Below are 22,062 nucleotides of genomic sequence, written 5' to 3'. Positions count from 1 at the left end.
AGGAAGGAAGGAAGGGAGGGAGGGAGGGAGGGGAAGGGAAGGGAAGGGAGGAAGGAAGGAAGGAAGGAAGGAAAAAAAGAAAGAAAGAAAGAAAGAAAAAAAAAAGAGAGAGAGAGAGGGAGGGAGGGAGGGAAAGAAAGGAAGGAAGGAAGGAAAGAAGAAAGAGAGAGAGGGAAGGAAGGAAGGAAGGAAGGAAGGAAGGAAGGAAAGAAAGGAAGGAAGGAAGGAAGGAAGGAAGGAAGGTAGGTCTGTGCATTAATTTTCATAATATCTGCCACTGCAGAAAGGCAAAAAGTCCTCATGCCGCCCATGAACCATGGGTTGGACACCACTGTCTGAGTTTATGTCAAGAGGATTCCCTTGGAGAAATGGAATTCTGTTATACTAGAGCCAAAAATAAAACAGGCTTAAAGAGAAGAACTCACTCTACTCCTAGGCAAGGAAACAGAGGCTCAGAAAGATTCAACACTTGACTCCACGGCTAACTAGATAGAGGCTGAGTGACTTCTGGAGTTCAGGATCACAACACACACCCCGGGGGATCACGCAAGAACTGATAGCGTTCATTAAGTAAGTTTCTCAAGAGAACCACCAACGTGGTCCACAAAGGGCAGCCCTACTGAGACTAAGAGGGGGGACCATCAGGTGGTGTTCCTTCCTCTGCCACAGCTAATCCTTCATCCTCCCGGAATAACTTTATCATAAAGCTCAAGACTTTATCATCTAAGTTATTCTGCTCTATGGGTGCAGACAAACTAAGGATGTGGGAATGAGGGAGTGCTCTCCGTGTGTTTCTAGAATATATAAGTAACAGAAACATCTGGGAATATCCCAGAAAAATAAGTGTAAGATTAGGGGAGTTAGAGGTGGCTGGGCTTACTTGATGCTGTAGGTATCACCACGCACCTGTTACGTCTTTGCCTTTTTCTCTTGGACTGGCATCAGCTCTTTGTGCCATGTGATCTTAAGAAAAGCTGAGGACACACTGGTATGGTAGGAGAGGTGTGACCCAGGGAACAGCAGAAACCCCTCGATGCCCACTTCCTTCTGAAAACGCTCACCCCAAGCATGCCTGGGTAGCTCCATCTACCACTGCTCTAGGTAGCTTCTGGGACCTGTTATTTTTCCAGTATAGACTAGCATATTTACACCATCCTGCAAGAAATGCATCTCCCTGTTAACGTCTCTCAGGGAGAAGTTCAGTTTGTGTATCTTCCCCAGCAAGCCCCGCTGTGAAGTTAACATGCGCGTTTACTGGTGTTGCCAGCTGGAAGGGAAGCAGGCTTTAAATTATTTGTGTTTAATTTATGTAAAGGTGGTTTGGATGTGAGCCCAGATGTGCATATACAATAGGCCGAGTTTACAGAATGGTGACACAAAGTCCCAAGAGTTGTGGGGATGTCAGAGAACACTCAGCAATCAGGACATACGCCTACAATGTTAATACATTTTATGCTTCTAACTCCAAAACAGATTATGGAGATGATAGTGAGACAGAAAGAAAAGTTTTCAGTTAAATACTGCTTTGGTATATATATATATATTTTTTTTTTTTTGAGATTTAGCTAAAGTTACTCCAATGTAGAGGTTTCTTAGAGGAAAAACATAAAGCTGATTTCACTACCCAAGAAAATGAAGAGTTGACCTCGCAGATAGGAAGAATAACTGCAAAGCTTTGCCCCAAAAGAGAAGACTTTGTTTTCCTGTGTTAGATAGACACACTGTACAAGACTGGTCTGATGCCTATCAGTCAGTTTAACTCAGCAAGGATCAATTGAGCACCTGTAGTAGGCAAACCACTATGCAGTCTCTGTTTGTGAATATGGTATGTTCTAGTTGGGTGAACAGCAGAAGAATGTTAATGATTAGGGTACAACATATACTATCAGAAGGAACATGGATGGTATGTAAACATGGTCCTCAGGGGTGTCACAGGACAGGGAAAGAGAGACCATATTTGACTGGTAGATGGTTATCTAAAATTGCCCTATGAAGGAAACATCGTTGCAGATGGAACTGGGATGATGGGTATCATCATTTTTGAGACAGAGTCTCATTATGTCACCTTGATAGAGTGCCATGGTGTCACAGCTCATAGCAACCTCAAAGTCTTGGGCTTCAGTGATCCTCTTGCCTCAGCCTCCCAACTAGCTGGGACTACAGGCACCCACCACAATACCTGGCTATTTTTTGTTGCAGTTGTCATTGTTGGTTAGCTGGCCAGGGCCACGTTCGAACCCTCCCACTTTGGTGTATGTGGCTGGCACCATAAGCATTGTGCGATGGGTGCTGAGCCTGATGGGTATCATCTTAGCAGGGAGCCCCTAAACATAGGCTTGGGGGAAGCTGGAGTGAGTTTGAAGAACTACAAGGTGACCAATGCATAACAGGAGATAAGGCGAAAGAGACACTGGGGCAAGGTTAAGAAGCACAGATGTGAGGAAGAATGGGAAACTCTCAAAGCTTCTAAGCAGAGGGCAAGATGGCAGAAAGCCCCTTTGGCAAGCTAATGCAATAGTGCCATGGTGGGTTAAAAAGTGTTAGCATTTGGGTTTTGGCAGTAGAAATAAGCAGCGAAAGGTATGGGAGACATCAGAGCTATGTCACTTAGAAGCCTTTAAACCAAGTAGAGTTTGGAGGGCAAACAGAAATCAAGAGATGTTCCAGAGTTTCAAGTTAAGATAAATAGGAAATGAAGAAATCAATGAGAGAGAGAGAGAGAGAAAAGGAAGAGATGTCATCTGCATGGAGTGGTGTGAAGTTTGATTTGTAATTTGTGGAAACAGTCAGCTATCCAGGTGACAACATCACCCCGAAAGAGCCTGAAAGTTTGAGTCCAAGGCTTAGATCAGTTCTACAGCAGGCTGGGTATTAGTAGCTGGATCAAAAATGTTGCCCAGGGGCTCTGCACCCATAGCTCAGCAGTTAGGGCACCAGTCACACACACTGGGGCTGGTGGGTTCGAACCTAGCCCGGGCCTGCTAAACAACAATGACAACTACAACAAAAAAATAGCCGGGCATTGTGGTGATCACCTATAGTCCCAGCTACTTGGGAGGCTGAAGCAAAGCAAAAGAATCACTTAAGCTGAAGAGTTTGAGGTTGCTGTGAGCTGTGATGCCATGGGACTCTACCGAGGGTGACGTAGTGAGATTCTGTCGCAAAAAAAAAAAAAAAAGTGTTGTTCGGGGACTAGAGATTTGGGGCAGAGGCAGAACCTTGGCCAATGCCTATATTTCAGGGTTGGAAAAGAAAGAGAAGCGAAAAAGAGAAGTGGCCAGAGAAATAGGGGAGAAAACCAAGATGACACAATAGAGATGATGTCAACTAGAGAAGGAAAAAAGCCACCCACAGGAGGGAGTGCCCCATCGCGTGATGCTACATGAAGGCTGAAGAAATTAGAGCCACAAAATGGGCCAAGGCTTTGGAGCAGGGGAAGAATCACTGAGGTTTATCATTTGAGTAAATGGTTTCAGTCAAGTGGGGCGGGGACAGAAATGACACTGAAGAAGATCGAGAGAGAAGCTAGAATTCTGGATTGGAGTTACCACTTTCAGCACCTTTGTGAGTCATAGGAAAGAGAGAGAGAGATGAAATATTTATTTGTAGGGAAATAAGGTCCAAGGAGAGTGAAGACCACAATGGTTACACCAAAAGGAAAGCAAATCCCTTCTGCTGGATGGACCTCCCAACCACACCTGCAGCCATTTTGAATGGAAAAGGGCTAAGGGTACTTGCCATTCATGAGGGTGAAGTGAGAACAAAGGGTTAAAATAGTGATCTCTTCTCTGGCAGGATTCCAAGGTCTTTCCTGCAAACCAGTTCCTTGGTGTTGGGGCTCAACCCCATGACCCCTTATCACCACTATTGGAAAATCTGTCATAACCAGAAAGAAGGGAAGGAGATGGCAAAGTTAAAGGACCTGGGGCTACTAGAACCAGAGGTAATAGGGCGGACCACCCATTTAAAAACATTTACTTTTCCCCAGCTGCCTTTCCCTATGAATTTATGCTATAAAATCCACATAGTTTCCTGTTTCTTGGAAATGAACATATTGATACTGTTGGGTTGAAGTGATTGGGAAGGACCAGCATCCATGTGGAATAAACACAAAGCTATTGGCCCCACCTTGCTATTTAACCACGGGCTTGTTTACAGTCTGAGTAGACTGACCCTATTTACAAGTTCTCAGGCATACACAGGAAAATAATTTTTCAAAGCCATTAATGCTATTGTCATCATCAAGTTTGTTACACTGATAGCAACTCTATGAGATTTTGCAGAAACTCCATCCATCTAGATTTTTAGAAGACCATGATTATGACACAGGTAACCAGTCAACTTGTTATAAGAACACTCAGAAATTCTTGCTGGCTGAATACATGCTGAGCACAGATACTATCTCTATTGTGTGGCTATGCGTAGTGCTTTTGAAATATTTATAAGTGTCTCCTCCTAAGGATGCAGATGTTTTTGTTTACGGTCTGAACTTATTTTAAGGAATGATACCTGTGGATGCCCTTCCTGTTATAGTAATACCTAGGTTTATTTAACATACTTCTCTTGCATTCTTAAGATACTTCCACATACGTTATCTCATCAACACCATGTTATTGAGAGAGGTAGAGGAAGAAGAGAGTATTTGGTTCGGAATGAAAGCTGTGACTAGCTAGAGTGTTAGTTAATCAGACCCTGTTGTAGGTCATGGTCACATCTTCTTGAGATGCATGGACAGACACTGTCAAAGAGACCAGAATTAGCAGTGCCATCCTCCAGCCATTCACATATGGGGACCAAGCCCATATGACCTTTCTCCTGTCTCCCAGATGGGAATGAATGGCAGAGGTACAATTATAACCCCACATCCCTAATTGTCTCCAGAATCCTTTTTCACAGGGAGCTGCTAACATAATCCCCTGACAACCAGAAATCCCCAGCCTGCATTAATGAACTAACACACACATCAGGTATGATGGTGTAACAACAGAAGAGGGAGATTAAGATGTGTCTTAAAGCAGTGGTCCCCAACCTTTTTTGGTACCAGAGACCAGTTTCCTGGAAGTAATTTTTCCACAGACTGGGGTGGGGGTAGAGGGATGGTTTGGGATGATTTGAGTGCATTATGTTTATTGTGCCCTTTATTTCTATTATAATCCCATTGTAATATATAATGAAATAATTACATAACTCACCGTATGTAGGATCCGTGGGTGCCTTCAGGTTGTTTTCCTGCAACTAGATCGTCCCACCAGGGGATAATGGGAGACACCCAAAGTGTGTTGCTTATGGCCTCAGCTCCACCTCAGATCATCAGGCATTAGATTCTCATAAGGAGCACACAATCTAGATCCCTCATATGCACAGTTTACAGCAGGGTTCATGCTCCTATGAGAATCTAATGCTGCCTCCTCTCTGACAGGAGGAGGAGCTCAGGCGGTGATGCGAGTGATGGGGAGCGGCTGTAAATACAGATGAAGCTTAACTCCCATGCTATTTGCCCACCACTCACCTTCACCTCCTGTGATGCAGCCCAGCTCCTAACAGGCCATGGACTGGTACTAGTACATGGTCTGGAGGTTGGGAGCCACACAGTCTTAAAGGACCGAATCTATATATCCTAATCATTACTCAGTAGTCTCCCCGGCCACAGACAAAGAAATTGGTATTGGGATAAAGGGGAAGGAGAATCCAAAACATTTTCCTTGGGGAAAAAAGAAAAAATTCCAATCGAGAGCTAAAGTACTAAACAAAACCCTCTCCCCCTTCCCTCAGCCTGGGGTCGTCACTCATTGAAAAATAAAATTACGGGCAGTGAAGAAGCTGCTGGCATAGGTGTGGCAGTACAAGGGGCTCCCACAGAGCCAGGGCAGAAATAATATTCCAAATATCATGGTTAAGCTTTGCAACCTGGTCCCACCGTGTAACAATGGAAAAGAGAGCATGCTGTATGTGTGCAAAGAAACGCTTGCTCCCTGCTGCCCTGTCTCTGTCCAACCCATCTGTCGCTTCTACCTGTGCTTCTGGTCATTGAAGGGTCCAAAATTTCAATTCAGATGCCTCTGACCAAGCTGGAGGTGGAGGAATGATGTGGCTAGACTCTCTGAGTGGAGAAATGCATCTACCCATCCACCTCAATGTCTGGGGAGTGAACATCACAAGTCCTTTCCAAAAGGTCATCATTAGGACAGACCACCCACTTGAGTAGTTATCAAAATTGCCCCTTTCACTCGATCTAAACCCAACTTTGCTGGGCTCTTCACCATACTGTGTAGTGGGAACCACAACTCTGCTCAGGGAAACATTGTGTTTTTCACCTCAATGCAACGTAGACCTGATTTCAATTTCAGAGAAAGTGACAGCTGTTTAATTAAACGAGTGCCTATATGTGTTAAGCACACTGCAGGATTTTGGAGCATAGAAATGTAAGTAAGACATGTTTCTGCCTTCACTGAGGCCATGATCCAGTGGAGAGACAAACGCTTATCTATACACTTAGAACAAAGACCATATAGAAAGAGACAGTGGGAAGGCCTCTAGAGTGCTCTAGGGTCAGACCATCAAATTAATCAGGACTTGTCATTTTTACTGGCTGTCTTTTTTTTTTTTTTTTTTTTTCTGAAATAGAGTCTTACTTTGTCACCCTCCTCGGTAGAATGCCATGACGTCATAACTCACTGCTACCTCAAACTCTTAGGCTCAAGCAATGCTCTTGCCTCAGCCTCCCGAGTAGCTGGGACTATAGGTACCCACCACAATGCCTGGCTATTTTTAGGGACAGGGTCTCACTCTTGCTCAAGCTGGTCTCAAACTCCTGAGCTTAAGCAATCTTTCCACCTGGGCCTCCCAGAGTGCTAGGATTACAGGCGTTAGCCACCATGCCCAGGCTGGCTGCCATCTCTTTGAATTGGATTTAATCTTTTAAACTTGGATTTAATCTAAAAACTCAAATTTATCTTAATCATCTGTTCTGTGACCAAATGTGTTAACAAATAACTTCTTACTTTCTCAAGTATTTGAAAATGAACAAATATGAACCGAGATGAAAGAAAAAAAAAGTCCAACTATGATCTAACTTAGCCAAGGTTACTCCATTTAAAAACAACATGATTCCTTATAGGACCAAGTCAGCCTTGGTACTACTACCAAGGATGTGGAGCCTCATGTCCTTTTTTTAAATCTTTGAGTCAAGAGTGTGTTCTTTTTTCTTTAGATGTAAGAATTTAGTGCCTTTGGATTGTTGGAAATTATCTACGTAAGACTAAGATTTTTGACCCCGTCTTAATTTTTTCCCCAGCCTTTTCAGGGGTTGCTTATGTCCTACGTAACAGCGACCCAAATCGTATCCTCTTATGGTTGAATAGTCGGACAAGGGCTTGGGATCATGATTCTATTGAATGGCCTTTGCCATCTCTGGTTGTTGTAAAGAAATTTAAGAACTTGAATTAAGTGATAGTTAGCTTCTCTTTTCAGCCCCTCACCCCTGGACTGGAAGCTCTCTCTGTGACAAGCCAGGTTATCACAGAAGCAACAAGCCACCTCCAACCTGGCAGCTGCTTGTACAAAGGATCTGCCCAGATAAAAACAAAATACGCTGGAGCATCTGTTTCTTCTCAAAAAACACTCTTCTTTTTCTCCTAGGAACCCAGTGCCTGAGCAGACATTCTCCCTTTAACCCTTGCAGAGCCACTGTGGCAAATACAAGTATTGAAATTTTATGAATGAGGGAGCAGTGAGACTAGCACTTTTCTGATATTTGCCTGAGATTAAGTCAAAGGAGCAGCCCTTGGAAGGAAATACAGGCTTTTTACTACTGGGCCTGAGACCCAGTGGCTCAGACGGCTGGACGCATCTCCTGTGCCCTCTTACGCAATTGTATAAATCAAACCCATGTGCTGCCTGGTTGTCAGGCACCAAACAAATATCCCATTTATACACACTTTGTACTTTCAATTTCCATCAACCAGAGGCACCAGAATTTAGATATCTGCTTCTCTCTCCCTCCCCAAGATTTCTATTCCTAAATTAAGGCAAGTTTTGATAGAGTGGAAGATTGCCAATGGCTTAGAAGTTCCTGTGAATAGTTTTCACAAATGCTTACTTCATCTGAACTCTGAGTTCAATTAGGTCTTTCCCCAGAATTAATTGTTTTATGTTTTAACTTTTGTGTGAGGGAGTTCATAGAAGAAAACAGGGGTTGGGATAAAAAGTAAGCCATCAACACGTTGTAAGAGTTTTCTCATTCAAAGGCACATCCAGGTGGGGCAGGGTGGCTCACACCTGTAATCCCAGCACTCTGGGAGACTGAGGTGCGTGGATCACTTGAGCTCAGGAGTTCAAGACCAGCCTAAGCAAGAGCAAGACCCCATCTCTGCTAAAAATAGCTGGGCATTGCAGTGGGCACCCTGTAGTCTCAGAATGCTGAGGCAACAGGATCACTTGAGCCCAAGAGTTTGAAGTTGCTATGAGCTATGAAGTCACAATACTCTACACAGGGCCACATAGTGAGGCTCAGTCTCAAAAACAAAAAAACAGACAAACATCCCCCCAAAACAAAAGGCGCATCCCAAGTGTGCATTTGATCACAAAGAGGGAAAGATACTTGGAGTAGCCACTGAGTATTTGCACTCTGTTCATTTGACCTTTCCAATCCTCAAGGCTGTCATCTGTAAAATAGGATGGCAGAAGATCAAGTGGTATCATGTGCATGGTGGGTTTAGCCCCATGGAGGGCACACACTGAGGACATAACTAGCAGCAATCTATCCTTTCCAAATGCTCTAGGGTTATCTAAATTAAAATACCTACTGTCTTCCATAAAGCAAGTACTTTGTTTCCGTCTACAAGGTCGGGCAATTAAGTCTGCCAGCTCCTCCTAGAAAAAGCATTCCATACCTCATTGCTAAATATCACTGCGCTCACCAGATGGCCCAGGGGAGTACTTCAAAGGCGACCCTAGTGATGCACACCAACGAGTTCATGGACTTAATTGTCGGACCCCCTAAGTGATGCTCTGAAACACAAGACTAGAGTGAGGCACTCGCCGGGAACACAAAACACTAAAATTCTCTGTCAAGATCAAGGATATTTTAACATAACATTAAGAAAAATCACAGGAAGAAAAGAAACGGTGACCAAACAGGATCCAGTAACACAGCCCTGAGCGTCCTGTTAGAAGGCAAAAAAGGTCTCCATGGTGAACTTGAACTTTTTCTTCAGGAATTGAGTGGACCGAAACCAAAAGATGGGTTTATTTGTTTGGTTTTTTCTGCCTCTGCTTCTCTGCAGAATCCGGCACAGTTCTGAATGAATACACTGCCCTGTCGAGGCTGTCTGCTAAGACTCTGAATTGTTGCAACCAGAAGACAGCCCCGACTGACCTACATACCAGACACGGGCCAATCAACCCCAGCAGCGCAGGAGAAAGCCTCTCTCGAGGTGCGACGTACTGCCAAGTCTGACTCTTACAATCAGGATTGATGACAAACACCCAATTAACAGACATTTGGAACCTGATCCGAACACTAATTTTGTCTCTTGTTCTCTCGGCTTAATTATCGGCCTTGGTGAATACTACCATTGCAATTAGTTAAGTTTATTTTTTTGCCTCCTTTACGTGCACATATGTGTTTGTGTGTGTGCTTCTGCTAAAAGCGTGTCAGCATGCGTGCACGTTATCAAGTTTTATGCTGGAAAGAAAGGGGACCAGAGCGTGCCTGCCGCCGAAGGCATATGTCTCCCTTGGATCAATGCTTCAGTGCCGGCTCCCCAAAGTGAGATCTGGTTGGAAATGCCACGCACATGTTGATTCAATTTGATAAGATTTCAGCGAACCTCCTCCTTTAGCTCGGAAAGGTTGCTTCTTTTCAGTTACAGCAATGTCTGACACCAAACAACTTTGTAATCCTCCAGATTCATTAGGCTCCAATGTGATTGTGTATACGAAGGAATAATGGGGAAAATTAATTTTATTAAACACATGAGGTTCTGTTCAAATTCAATCAGTGCTAACGGGGAAAGAAAATCAAAAAAAAAGAAAGTAGATCATTATCTGCCTGAGTAGAAACCCAGGATGCTGCTGGTGGCAGCGACAACTCCGGCCAGCAATTGCTCTGACAAGGGGTCATTCTTATCCACCCAATAGGTTTTTAATTGAGTTGGGCTTGGTGGTGGCGCTTCTCACATTGTTCCCATTGGGAAACCATCCAGGATCAAAACTAGCAATGAAGAGATGAAGACAAATAAACAAAAGAGGCTTTTTAGGAATATTCCCTGCATATAAAAGCAGACCCCAGATTGAAAACTTTGTCTCTGTTTTAACATAACTATAGTGTAGGAAAAAGAGGCAAGATATTGCTTCAGCAGCCACTGGGTAAGAAAAAAATTATCAAGTGCATCAGTAGCACTCTTCTTTTTGATTAGAAAGGGGTATAGTCCATGCTTTTCTATCTCTTCTCCAAAGACTGTCTATATCCAAAGGACGGTACTTACAGACTTCTAAGATTATAGCTCAGTTTTGTCTGATTTTGTAATTTACGAAAATGGAGTCATACAAGTGGAAAGAACCTAATTTGACCCTTTAGGGTAAAAGTTAGTGACCCAAAGTGGACACCAAAGGGCTTGTAGGAAGCTAGAAGTCTCTGTGCTCTGGACTGGTTGTGTGGATGTGTTCATCTTGCAAAATTTTGTCAAATGTTGCACTGAGGTTGTATGGTTTTCTAAACACATGCTATAAAGTGTCTCAAGAATGGAAGAAAAAGTATCCAATGTACTCAACACTATTCTGAAACTAATTGTTAGCTATCTTAGGAAAGCTACAATCCAAATGGAGCCCTAGACTACGGGGAAAGGGGTGGGGGGAGGATGGGTGAAGAGAATGATATTGTGGGGATCATGCCTATAGTTTATCCTATTTGGGTACAGGTGAATTTGTCTAAAGGTTGAATATAAATGTCTTAACATGACAATTATGAGAAAGACATGATGGCTATGTTAGCCACTTGGATGAGAGTTTTCCAAACTGTATATAGAAGTTAACACACTGTATCTTGTGAGAGAATTAATGTACACAATGATGATCTAATAAAAAACAAATTAAAAAAATAAAATAAACACATGCTATAATATAACTAAAAGTATAGACACTTCTATATTTCATACAGAAAATGAAGAAGTACTTTGGCTTAAAATATCCATAGTTTTCCATCAAACAAAGTCTTTGTTTTAGCTTAAATGATCCTATTAGACATGAGACTAGAGTGAGACACTTAACCCAGACACAAAAAGCCAAAAGTCTTAGTAAGTGAGATAAAGAGTATTTAAATGTGGGCGGCACCTGTGGCTTAAGGAGTAGGGCGCTGGCCCCATGTACCAGAGGCAGCAGGTTCAAACCCGGCCCCAGCCAAAAAATGGAAAAAAAAAAAAAAAAGAGTATCTAAATGTAACATTTAAAAAAAATTAATGCAAAAAAAAAAAAAAAAAAGGCCATGATGGGCTCAGCAACATAAGAAAAGTAAGCATCAAACCAGAAAACATTATTCAGGGAAACCAAAAAATGGAATTTTTACATTCTAAAAGTTGTCAATCAATGACTGTTGTGTAATTAAATCTATAGGAATAATCAGATTCGAGGAACTAAAGACAGATTCATTTTCATTCATCGAGTTCATAGTCCATGAAAATAAATGAGATTCGCAATGGCTCAAAGTTGGTAATAAGTTAGGTCATATTAAAAGTAGCATTAAAGAAATGATGTGTGATTTATTCCTACCAAATCCCCAAACTTGGCCATTATCTATATTTCACTATAATGTCACTGTGATCCAACCTCCTAGGAAGTTACGGAAGTGAAGCATTCCTTTCAATGCACCAAATTTGGAAAAACACACCTATTGTTGGTCCCACAAAGAAGAAATTATAAATCTAAATTACAGAGAGAAAAGCGTCTAGGCTACTATACAAAGCAGCCCCGTCCAATCGGGATTGCAGTCAGGGTCCTGTCAGTAAGAAAACCACTACTGGGCTTTCTCTCCACAGCACTACAACCTTTTCAGACTCTTTCCTGGACCTTCACATTCATTTTCTAATGTTTTTAACCCAATGTCTGTGAAACATTTATTGCTCCCCAGATGAAGACATCTGATCTGAATGTAACCACACACCTCTTTGCTCAGCGGTATTAGTCACAAACCATTATAAATTATCATGCTGATAGTTTGCATTGCTGGGAAACTGGAAAAGTTGCATACATTCCAACTACCGTAGCAATGACATTCTTGTTGATTATACAGATGTAAACTTTTATGAGATTCAAGATGTCTGCCTGACCACGGAAGAAAGGTTCAGTGGTGTGAGATCCAACTAGTTCAATGTCAAGACCGGACACCATTTACAAGGTACAATGAACATGTCTTTGGGGGAACTCTCAGCCAGTCACTCTGTTTCCTTCTTTTTCACTTGTAATTGTGCTTTGATTCTTCACAAGGGGGCAGGATTCTGCTGGTGCCAAAAAGAGAAATCGTCCTTCTTTCCCTTCCTTCAACACCTTCTCTCAGAACATTCTCTAGAGTCGTCTTTTACATCGACAAAACAATAAAGTCAAGGGCATGGCCAGCTAGAAACCTGGTCCAATGTTAGCCCCGTAGACCCTAGTCAACTGTTCTATTGAATGATTGATTGATACCACACCTTATTCAGTACAAGAGTTCAGGGGTTTTAGTATTATGGTTTTGATGCATGTATGTAATGAAATGTGCTTCAAGTGTAGCATAAACACAGATTGTTGCATTAAAACTACAGCGGACAACTCATCCATATATTTTCTCTAAGGAAGTGTCCCTCTTTGACAGCTACTGTAAAAACTTAACACCCGTTTTGGAAAGTTTGATCTATCGTTTGCTTATGAACTGTGTCAATCTTAGTGCTAGTCACACGAAAATCCGTATACTGCCTTATGATTACTAAATGATTTTTCTTACCCAATTATAAATAAAACAATAAAAATCTAAATAAAAAAATATTCTTCCTACCGGTACTATTTGGCTGGTCCATTAAATTACTTATCCATCCCTTCATCCTCCAAAAGAAAATGGCTTATTTGGGTCCCAAGGATGTTTCTCAATAAGCAAATGGTCTATGGCATTGATTTCCAGAGCTTTCTCATGGTGAAAGTTGACTGTACAAATACTGACAATTTCAAGAGAGAATGAAGAGTGTATGATGTGTGAATCATCCCATTACTGGATCAATATATTTAGTTTGACACATGTTTAGTTTCATATTTCTAAATGTTCTAACAATCACTACAGTGTTAAAGGTATCACAATAATGATAATTTATTTGGAGGAACACGTTTACCTTTTCAAAGGGATTTCACATCTGCTCTTTCATTTTGTTCCCCTACTGATAACCTTACAGCATCACTACAGCACGTATTTTTTACTGCCAATAGGCAGATCATGTAGATAAAACAGGAAAAATATTAAATATCTCAAATAAAATGAAAAGTTTGTTCTTAATAGGAGTGATAACTAAGTGCTTATCTGCTCTCTGAATGTGGTTTACCGTGCCTAGTTTTTCGACACCTAAAATCTACTTTTGTAAATAGCCTAAAATAAATTACAAAAAGAAAAACCCCAAAACAAAAATATGTTTTTAGTTGTCTAATACAAACTTTGAAGTCTATGAATTTGATCTTCAAAGATGGTCTAGTGTTTTCCACTTTTTTTCCTAGGGAATTCAAATCACCCATAAACTTTCAAGTGTGGGTTCTTCTCAAAGCCTTTACAAAAACAGGTAATTATTGTGCTACGTTAGTAGAATAACAACTGCAACCTTTACAATGACCAGGAGTCAGATGGATCAGCCCAGAAAGATAGCAAAGGCAGTGTCTTAAATAGATCTTACATCTTTCTGGAATTTGTCATTGATAAAAAGATCAGATAGCAGCACTTCCAAACATGGCACAAAGACATTTTCCATGGGTCTAACCTCCATCAACTTCTTTAAGCTAAACATATCAGCCTTGCAATGCTAGCCAGGAGAAGGCTCCTTCATAGACAGCAAAGCCTCAGTTGAGACAATTGAGAGATCACCCTACTCTGTTTAACAAGCAAACAAACACCTCAACATCATTAAGATGATTATAGAAACAATTTTCTTGGCCACATCAGTTTCTTGAATACCTTGGTAATGCCACTAAAATTGTCACTTCCTATAAATTATAAACATCTTGTATCTGATCTTGAAAGAAGGCAACCAGCGAAAGAGGTGCTCTTTTCATCTCACCAACCCTAACCTCACAAATAGTCATGTAAGGTTTCTAGTGCACCAGACAGTGTTGTAAGCACTTTACACATATAACTGGTTCAACTGGCTTCCCTTCTTAAACTTCTGTTCCAGCTGCACACTGGAGCTGCCTTGCACCAGCTCCTAAGAACCAATTGTACCCATCTCTTTGCAAGTTTGTGCATAGTGACCATAAGTAGTTAGAACTTGGCCATGGCAGTGATATTTATATCATGGACATTAGCAAATACTACAAATCAGGACTTGGCCCACCTGCTGCCCGGAGTCAGTTGCTGAACATTTACCAGTACCTTATGGCTAATAACTCATGATTATTCTGAATTCTTTAACTATTACATTAAACATATACATAGCTACAATTTCCAGATATCAGGAATCAGTAACCATGACTTTATTGAATTCTAATAGCACTTGATTTTTTGGACTGATGTGCCTGCCTGAGTATGTTTTACCGGAGTTTCCTAGAAATATCTCCTAGAGCAATTTTAGCGTTGTCAAAAGGCAGCAATAATAATTAAATTAAATCAAATAGAAAGCAAGACTCCATATGGCCTAGAACAGTGATGGACACTATAAAAACCACCACAAAGAATATAAGTAAGAAGGAGGAGGAGCAGGAGAGGAAGAGGAAGTGAAGGGTGCAGGAGAAAAAGAAAGAAAGGCCCACAGTGAACTCCCTGTGACTTCCTAGCAGTCACGGGGACACTTTATGGAACCTTCACCCAAGATTAAAAAGTCAATGCCCTAAAACATTCCTGAATCACAGAGCAAAGATTGAACTGGAATTGGCATAATTTCATTGCATTGTAATATATGCTGATTATTTGGAAGCTGATTATCCGTCTCGGAATTTATGCTAATTCGCTAGGCACCAAAATGTTGAATTAACCAGATGACCTCCTTTCCCTGACAATGAAAAGCTAGTCTACTGCGCCCATACAACAGGTGGCTGAGCACTTCCCTAAAAGAAATAAGCGTGCACAAATAGACCATCTTCGATAATAAATATACTTGCAAAATAAGGTTTAGGTCCCCTGGAAGTAGTAGCCTATAGATCATGGTATGCAATTACATTAAACTGAGCCATTTTAAAACTTGGGGGAAAATACCAGTCCCTGAGAAACCATCCTAAATCGATTTGAATAGATTATTTGCCTTTTATAAAACTATTTGTATATATAAACTTAACTGAAGATCGATATTCAGCTTCACGGTGGCGACTACACGACTTGCAGTAGAACAGGGTAATGAGGACATAGCAGAGATCTGAGTACACGGCTACGTGCAAGGTGAAAATATACTTTCCAAACACCATTTCTTTCAAATAAAGCAAGGAAATGTAATTTAGGCCATCCCTATAACTGCTTCATAATAATGCAATCTGGCACAAATTGATCCTTAATAACCTAACAATAGAAGGAGATAGCAATACCAAAGCAGATAGATGAAACACTGAGTTATATTTGAGTTCCCAATGTATTCACTGTGCCCTAACAATTCTTTTCTACCATCTTTCATAAAAGTCTTTTAATCAGTAATCTACCATAAAAAAACCCTCTCATCTGACTTGCCCAATAAGGCTTGTTTTTATTCAATGATAATTTGCTTTTACCGTGTCAAAGTTGCTGCGATGAATACAGTTCTTAACACAGAACATGTAGCACAGATTTGTTTCCAAATATCCAATTTCACTATCTGGGCATGCAATGTATGTTAGTGACTGTGTTTATTTAATAAAAATGCAAGTGAGAGTTTTCATTTCTAAAGAAAGAAGAAAGATATATACTCTTTGTATTTCTTGCAACACAAAAAAGAGTTGCAAGCCCCAAAGTGTTAACAGGAAAGAGTATGAGAGGTTACACGTTTAAATATAATCTTCCTGGTTTGGGGAACTCAGAAATCACTTAATGTAATTTAATTTCCATACCATTGACATATGATCTGGCAGAGATTGGAATCCCTCCTGGATCCATTTATAATCCACATTGAACACACGCCTTTTCCCCCATAGACAGGCGTGACCACTAGATGGTGCTGTGGTGCCCTGTTCAGATACATTCCCACTTACTTGCAGTCTCTGTCCTCCAAATCAAAGTGAGGGTTGAAGTTGATCATAATTCTCTGGGATGGATCCGGAGCCTGAATCAGCCATTCACATTTTTCACTTGGGTGATAAGAATGAGGATAACCAGGAGACGTAAGGTACCCGGGGTTTTCAATCTTTATAGTATCGCCACATTTATCTGCAATAATAATAATAAAGATTTTAGTAGATCTTTCCCTGACAACCTGTTAGGTTTTCTAGCTCTCTGTCTATAAATTACAGGTGATTAAACATTTCTTAACTTTTAAAGCAAAACTCCAAGAGGTCCCCCCAAGTCCCTCAGGTGGCACTGAGAGAAAAACTACCCCCCCCCCAAAAAAAACCTCTTTGAACACTGGCTCAGGGAGAAGGCAGGCTGAGATCTGAGATGACTCTTCCCCCAAAGTTCCTCCCCAAGAAAGAGGTCTTCTAGCATTAAAACATTAAATCCCTCAATTGATGTTAACATGGTCCCCTGGGAGCTTCTGCTAGACTTAATTATCCCCCAAGAAGTGTAATCACATTAAGTAGCAAGTTCTAAGTAGAAAGTGAGGGAAAGATGCTCTTGGGCCCCTTGTGTTGCTCTTTCATGATAAGCCTGGTCTATGTCATTGATCAGTGGGGATTGTCTTTGATTGGCTTAAAGCCAGACTTTTGGGGGGGGGGGTCTTTGTTTTATCTGCCCATAAATCTAAGTGATTTTGTGTTATCTCTGCTCTTGAGATCCAGATCAGCAGAGAACAAAGTCTATTTGGTGAAGCAGAAATAATTCTGCTTCCTTCTCCAAGTAAAGTTGCTCAGGCTTAGAGATCAGATCAAAGCTACAGTGCAGGAGGAAAAGTAAACAGCCACATGGCGTTAATTCTAATTACCTAAATGGTGGGAGAAAAATAGCCCACCACACAGAGCTGGCTATCACCTATGGTGAGCCCATCCTCACGTTCTGAGAAAGGTAAGCTAACTAGTTTTGAGCTGCCTCCACACCCCCCTTTAAAAAAATGCTCGAGTGAGTCACTGAGAGCCAAATAAACCAATCCCTGGCTGCTTTATTGTTCAGCATAGATTCTCATTGTCACTTTTTATGATGGATTTTATGCTGGAGAGCTTCAGTCTTGAAAGGCTGCCACATTTATTGATGCTTAATTTGGGGCAATAAAAATTGGGTGCATAAACTCTGTAAGAGGAACAGGTATGAAAGCAGTGAAATATGTAAGCCTATCAATCACAAATTTTCAGTAATGGTATATATAGATTTTAATATTGCATCTAATAGATTCCCTGTGGAAAGAGAATAGCATTCTTTGCTCTCAGCATGAATTTATAAATCTACAGAATTTTATTACAGGAAAACCAGGTCAAATGGAAATGAAAGATGAAGTGCACATCAAAAATGCATAAAGCTACATGCATTACAGAAATCATTTCCCATAAATTAAGAAGAAGACAATATAGATTATATTGGGTTTTTTCCCCCCAATTTTTAGATGTTTTCTGGCTGTTTCTTAGGCCAGTGGTAGTTTTATCCTGTTTCCTTTGCCCTGGCTTATAAAAGCTTAAGGTTTGCCAAGAAGAAATGATGTTGCAACCAGAGTTCAAAATCTTAGCTAATGATCATACTGGACTCTGTTAATGTGATTCTACTGAGACTCATGCGTTATTTTAAATGTACAGAAAACTTGGAAAGTGACCTGGGCTCATTAAGTCTCCTCCAGCTCTGGACAAACATCATGGCAGTGTCTGGCATCTGTTTGAGGAGTGAAATAAAACAGCACTGGGTCTAGTCACTTGACAGAGTCACTTCAGAAGACATTTAGGTGGACTTGGTACCACACCAGAGCTCTTTAATCTGTGACTTCTGAGAAAGTGACAGTGTAATAAGATAATGGGAACTGCTAGACTCCCTGGCTCTGTTAAATCTCTCTAACAGTTGATTAGGAAAGAGCAATTTCTAATGACTCTGGACCATTAGTCCTAAATAAGGTTAATGAATTAATTTAGCAGACACTGGTACTTGGAGGAGGTGGACATGGCTTTAAGAGGTCTGCCTGGTTACAGAGGCATTTACTGGCTCTGGTCACTTCAAGCGTAGCAACATGGCTTTACCTAGTTAAGCTCATCCACTGAAGCTCAGATTCTCAGCATTCCCCAGATTTCTGCTAAGGAAATTAAGAAATATGTTTGTGCATGTGTGTGCATGCATGTCTACATCTATGCGTCTATTACATGTGCATATAATATATCCCATGTATCTGTGGAGTTTACAACCTAAAGTCTGAAAGCCTGTGCACAGGTTTCAAGTCCATTCTGTGAACTCCCCTACTATGGATTTAAACTCAGGAATTGTGGAAGACAGAGGGTTACTGCAATTTCTTAAGTCTAACCACTTCAGCTCTTTCAGTTGGAAGAGAATGTTATTTCTGTCCCTGCCAGAGTATAGAAAAGATGCCACCAACCCAGGTTCATTAATAAACTGAACTGTGCATTCACAATTTTGTGTGTGAGCTCTGTTTCCCTGCCAGAGAGCAGAAAGATGCCGTCAACTCAGGTTCATTAATAAGTTGAACTCCACGTTCTATGGTTATTTTCTCGTATGTTTTGCTGCTAAGTATACCTTTTAGGGAACGCTGCCTGGTAGCTGTTGGGGAGAAAAAAAATCTGTTGCTTAAATCATAAAGCCTTGAAGCATATTAGAGAGATTAACTTCCATCATAAAGATGTGATTTAAATTCCTGTTGGTATGAACCCCTGCACTTGTGGTTTCTTATTAAAACAATAGACCACGGTAAGTAGGGGATGTTCTTTTCTCCTAATTACTTTGATTGAAATCTAAGCCAGACAAAAGTAAATATTTGATCATTAGTTAATAACAATTGATGGTGACTTACTGTAAAGCTAATTGCATACCCTGGCCAGCCTCTACTTTCCAGTTAAACATGCCTACAGACCAGATCACATTTTAAAACACATTATTTAGGTTACATGGTACTGTTTATGTGCCTGAACAGTTTTTTATTTACTTAACAGTGAGTGGTTTTAAAAGCTAAGTGGAAGCTGCAACTGGGTTAGGGATTTTCAGAAATCTAGGTGCCTTGCCCTGTATATACCAGGTTCCCGTATTGACACTAGGCAACTTTCATTCATACTCCAGATGGATCAGGGACGACTTACCAAGGCGGGGGAGGGCGGACCAGCAACCCACACACCGCTCTCTCTCCTGCAGTCCCCCACCAGTGGAAACCGTGTAGGGGAGCTGCAGAAGAACCAGGAAGTAAGTTCTCCCAGTAAAGTGTTCATTAACTTTCAACAGCCATCAGATTTTTGAAAGGGAGTCCTACCTAATTGCCTTTGGGAGGAAACATTATTAAGATAATTGGTGTGCTGATCTGGGAAGGTAGGCGGCTCAGCCTCGTAACTGAGGCAGGAAAAGCCCCTCAAACCTAACTACCAAGTTCAGGAGGGGGCCCAAAGATCTAAAAGCCTCTGGCCCTAACCCGACTGAGCTTATTTCCTCATTTCTTCTCCCAGATAAAAGTTTCCTTCGCCCGGGAGGTCGGGTGATTCCCGGGCTCATCCCCGCAGCTCTGGGTGAGCCCCCGCGGCCGGGGCGGGAAGCGGAGCCGCGGCAGGACGCGGGCAGCCGGAGCCCCGGGGCGCCGCGCTGTCACCCGCGCCTCCGCCTGTCACTTACCGTTGCGAAAAGCGCCGGCCAGGGCGAGGGCGAGGGCTAGCGCGGCGCAGAGGAGCGGCAGCTCCCTCTCCATTCTCCCTTCGCCGGATCCCCAGGCAGACGCGGGAGAACGGCAAGGAAATACGGCCAGGAAAGAGGGGAATCTTAAACAATCCCAAGCGCTCCAACTCCTCCTAGAGCTGTAAAATCCTCAGTCCGTCTTGGAGAAAGGAAAGCGGGGAAGCAGTGCCTTGATCCGAGAGCAACGCTTCTCTTTTTGTGTCTCAAGTCGCCTGCATCCTGTCATTTAGCTCCGGTTTCCTCTCCCTTTTCCCACACTTGTTCCTCTTCCAGGAGCGACTGCCCGGGCCATGTCTCAAAAAAAGGGGAGGGGGAGGAAAAGAGGGGGAGGGGGAGGAGGGAAGGAGGGAGGGCAACACGCACTAAAGCCAATTTCCAGGAAGAAAAAAAAAAAAATCCGGTTTGTTTCTGGACCCGTTGGAGCCGAGGAGCTGGCGCCCAGGGGAGGTCCGGGTGTCTGCGGGAAGGAGTGCAGCGAGCAATGAAAAGATGAGCCGGAGGCAGAGGAGTTTCACCAACTGCACCCCCGCCTCCCCACCTCCCCCGGCCTCCCCCACCCTCTGGAGCCCTTCCCTCGCTTCCTCCCTCCCCTCTCAGCGCACAGGCTCGCTGGTGATTGCCTGACAGGAGACAGGGAGGACCAAGTTTCCCTCCGAGTGCTTCCCCGTCCGTCTGTCTGTCTCTCTCGGAGGCCCTGCGGGGATCTCCACGGGAGGAAAGGCGCTGGAGGTCTGCGCCCAGGGCGTGTGGGGGTGCGTCTTGGAGGACAGCGCGTTGGGGTCAGTGCCAGCCTCAGAGTCGGGCTAGCCCACCTCTCGTGCTCGCTCTGGGCCCTCGGGGAGGGGGCGGATAACTGGGCAGCTCCCCAAGGCGAAGATTTCAACCGCTGCTGAGTGCAGAGCGCCCGGGAGGTGGCGGCTGCTTCTCGCCACTTCAAATCCCCGGCGGGCCGGTGCCCAGTGGCGGCGAGAAGCGCGGTATCACCCTCTGCCACTCCCTACCGTGCCAACCCGAGACCTGGGACAGGGAGCAGCTGGGCGTCCCTGGACGCCCCAGGCAGGGTCTGGAGGGCTAGTGGGAGAAAGCCGGACTGGAATGGGAGACGCAGGGCACAGCCGGACTAGGGGCGGCAGTGTAGCTGCTGTGTATATCACAGGCGGGTGAGGCTGGGCTGCAGCCCCACATGGCCTCCCTGGCCAGCACCAGGGCGCGTGGCTGGGTGCCAGTCGCGCCCGGCTGCCTTCTGCTCGCGCGCCCTGGGCATTATTGTTTGCAGAGATTTGGTGACCTCTCCTCCGGGACAGAGGGGAAGCCGGAGGGTGGGAGGTGCTGCGCCTTCCAAGCTAGGGGGCAGCCTCCGCCCGACCCCGCCCAGCTCTGTCTCTGGCCCAGGTGCCGGGGAGGGGATGGAAAATGAGGGGTCTGGTGTCCCCAGTTTGTGTGCATCCCGCGGGAGGGGGAAGAACGGCGGGGGAGGGGATGCTGGGTGCAGGGCGCTTGCAGTGGCCGCTCCCGACAACTGGCAATTGTGCACGTGGGTCCTGGAGCTCATGCCCACCCCCACTTCCCAGGGCGGCACGTCCTTAGCCCCAAGTGCAGTCCCCAAGGGCTTTCTGAGAACTGCTGCAGGAGGCGTGTGGGGATATGAAGAACAAGGACATTTCAGGGAACAAACAGGTTGCAGCCACGGACCAGGCCCTGGGGAAGGGCAAAATGCCCACGGACCACCTCCCAAGGAGTTTGTGGGGAAGGTGAAAAGGTCACACACCTCCTGGGAATTAGCGTTTACATACGCACCGCCAGAGCACAGTCTGATTCCTACCTGGCGCAAAGAGCTGGCACAGGAGTGTTAGGAATGTTGGCAGGAAGACTTGGTCAAAGGTTTTGGCTGAAGATCTAGCGGCGGGCAGGGCGAAAGGCAGCCCAAG

General features: G+C 43.4%; 1 protein-coding gene across 3 annotated transcripts in view; it reads right to left on the bottom strand.

Annotated features, from left to right (window-relative positions):
* Positions 1-20,656, bottom strand: part of NRP1 (neuropilin 1) — a 162,461-nt gene extending 141,805 nt beyond the window's left edge. For all 3 annotated transcript variants that reach the window (XM_003786716.3, XM_012803355.2, XM_003786717.3), the window contains exons 1-2: positions 20,075-20,656; positions 16,372-16,546 (exon numbers count right to left, since the gene is read on the bottom strand). In XM_003786716.3, the coding sequence (XP_003786764.1) occupies positions 16,372-16,546; positions 20,075-20,147 (248 nt within the window). In that variant the 5' untranslated portion in view covers positions 20,148-20,656. The remainder of the gene's footprint in view (positions 1-16,371; positions 16,547-20,074) is intronic.
* Between the last annotated feature and the right edge of the window lie 1,406 nt (positions 20,657-22,062).

This window comes from Otolemur garnettii, unplaced genomic scaffold (genome assembly GCF_000181295.1).
Source record: "Otolemur garnettii isolate 467f Iridium unplaced genomic scaffold, OtoGar3 scaffold00019, whole genome shotgun sequence".
NCBI lineage: Eukaryota > Metazoa > Chordata > Mammalia > Primates > Galagidae > Otolemur > Otolemur garnettii.
The sequence above is the reverse complement of the archived record's forward strand: the minus strand, read 5'-3'. Positions and strand labels throughout refer to the sequence as shown.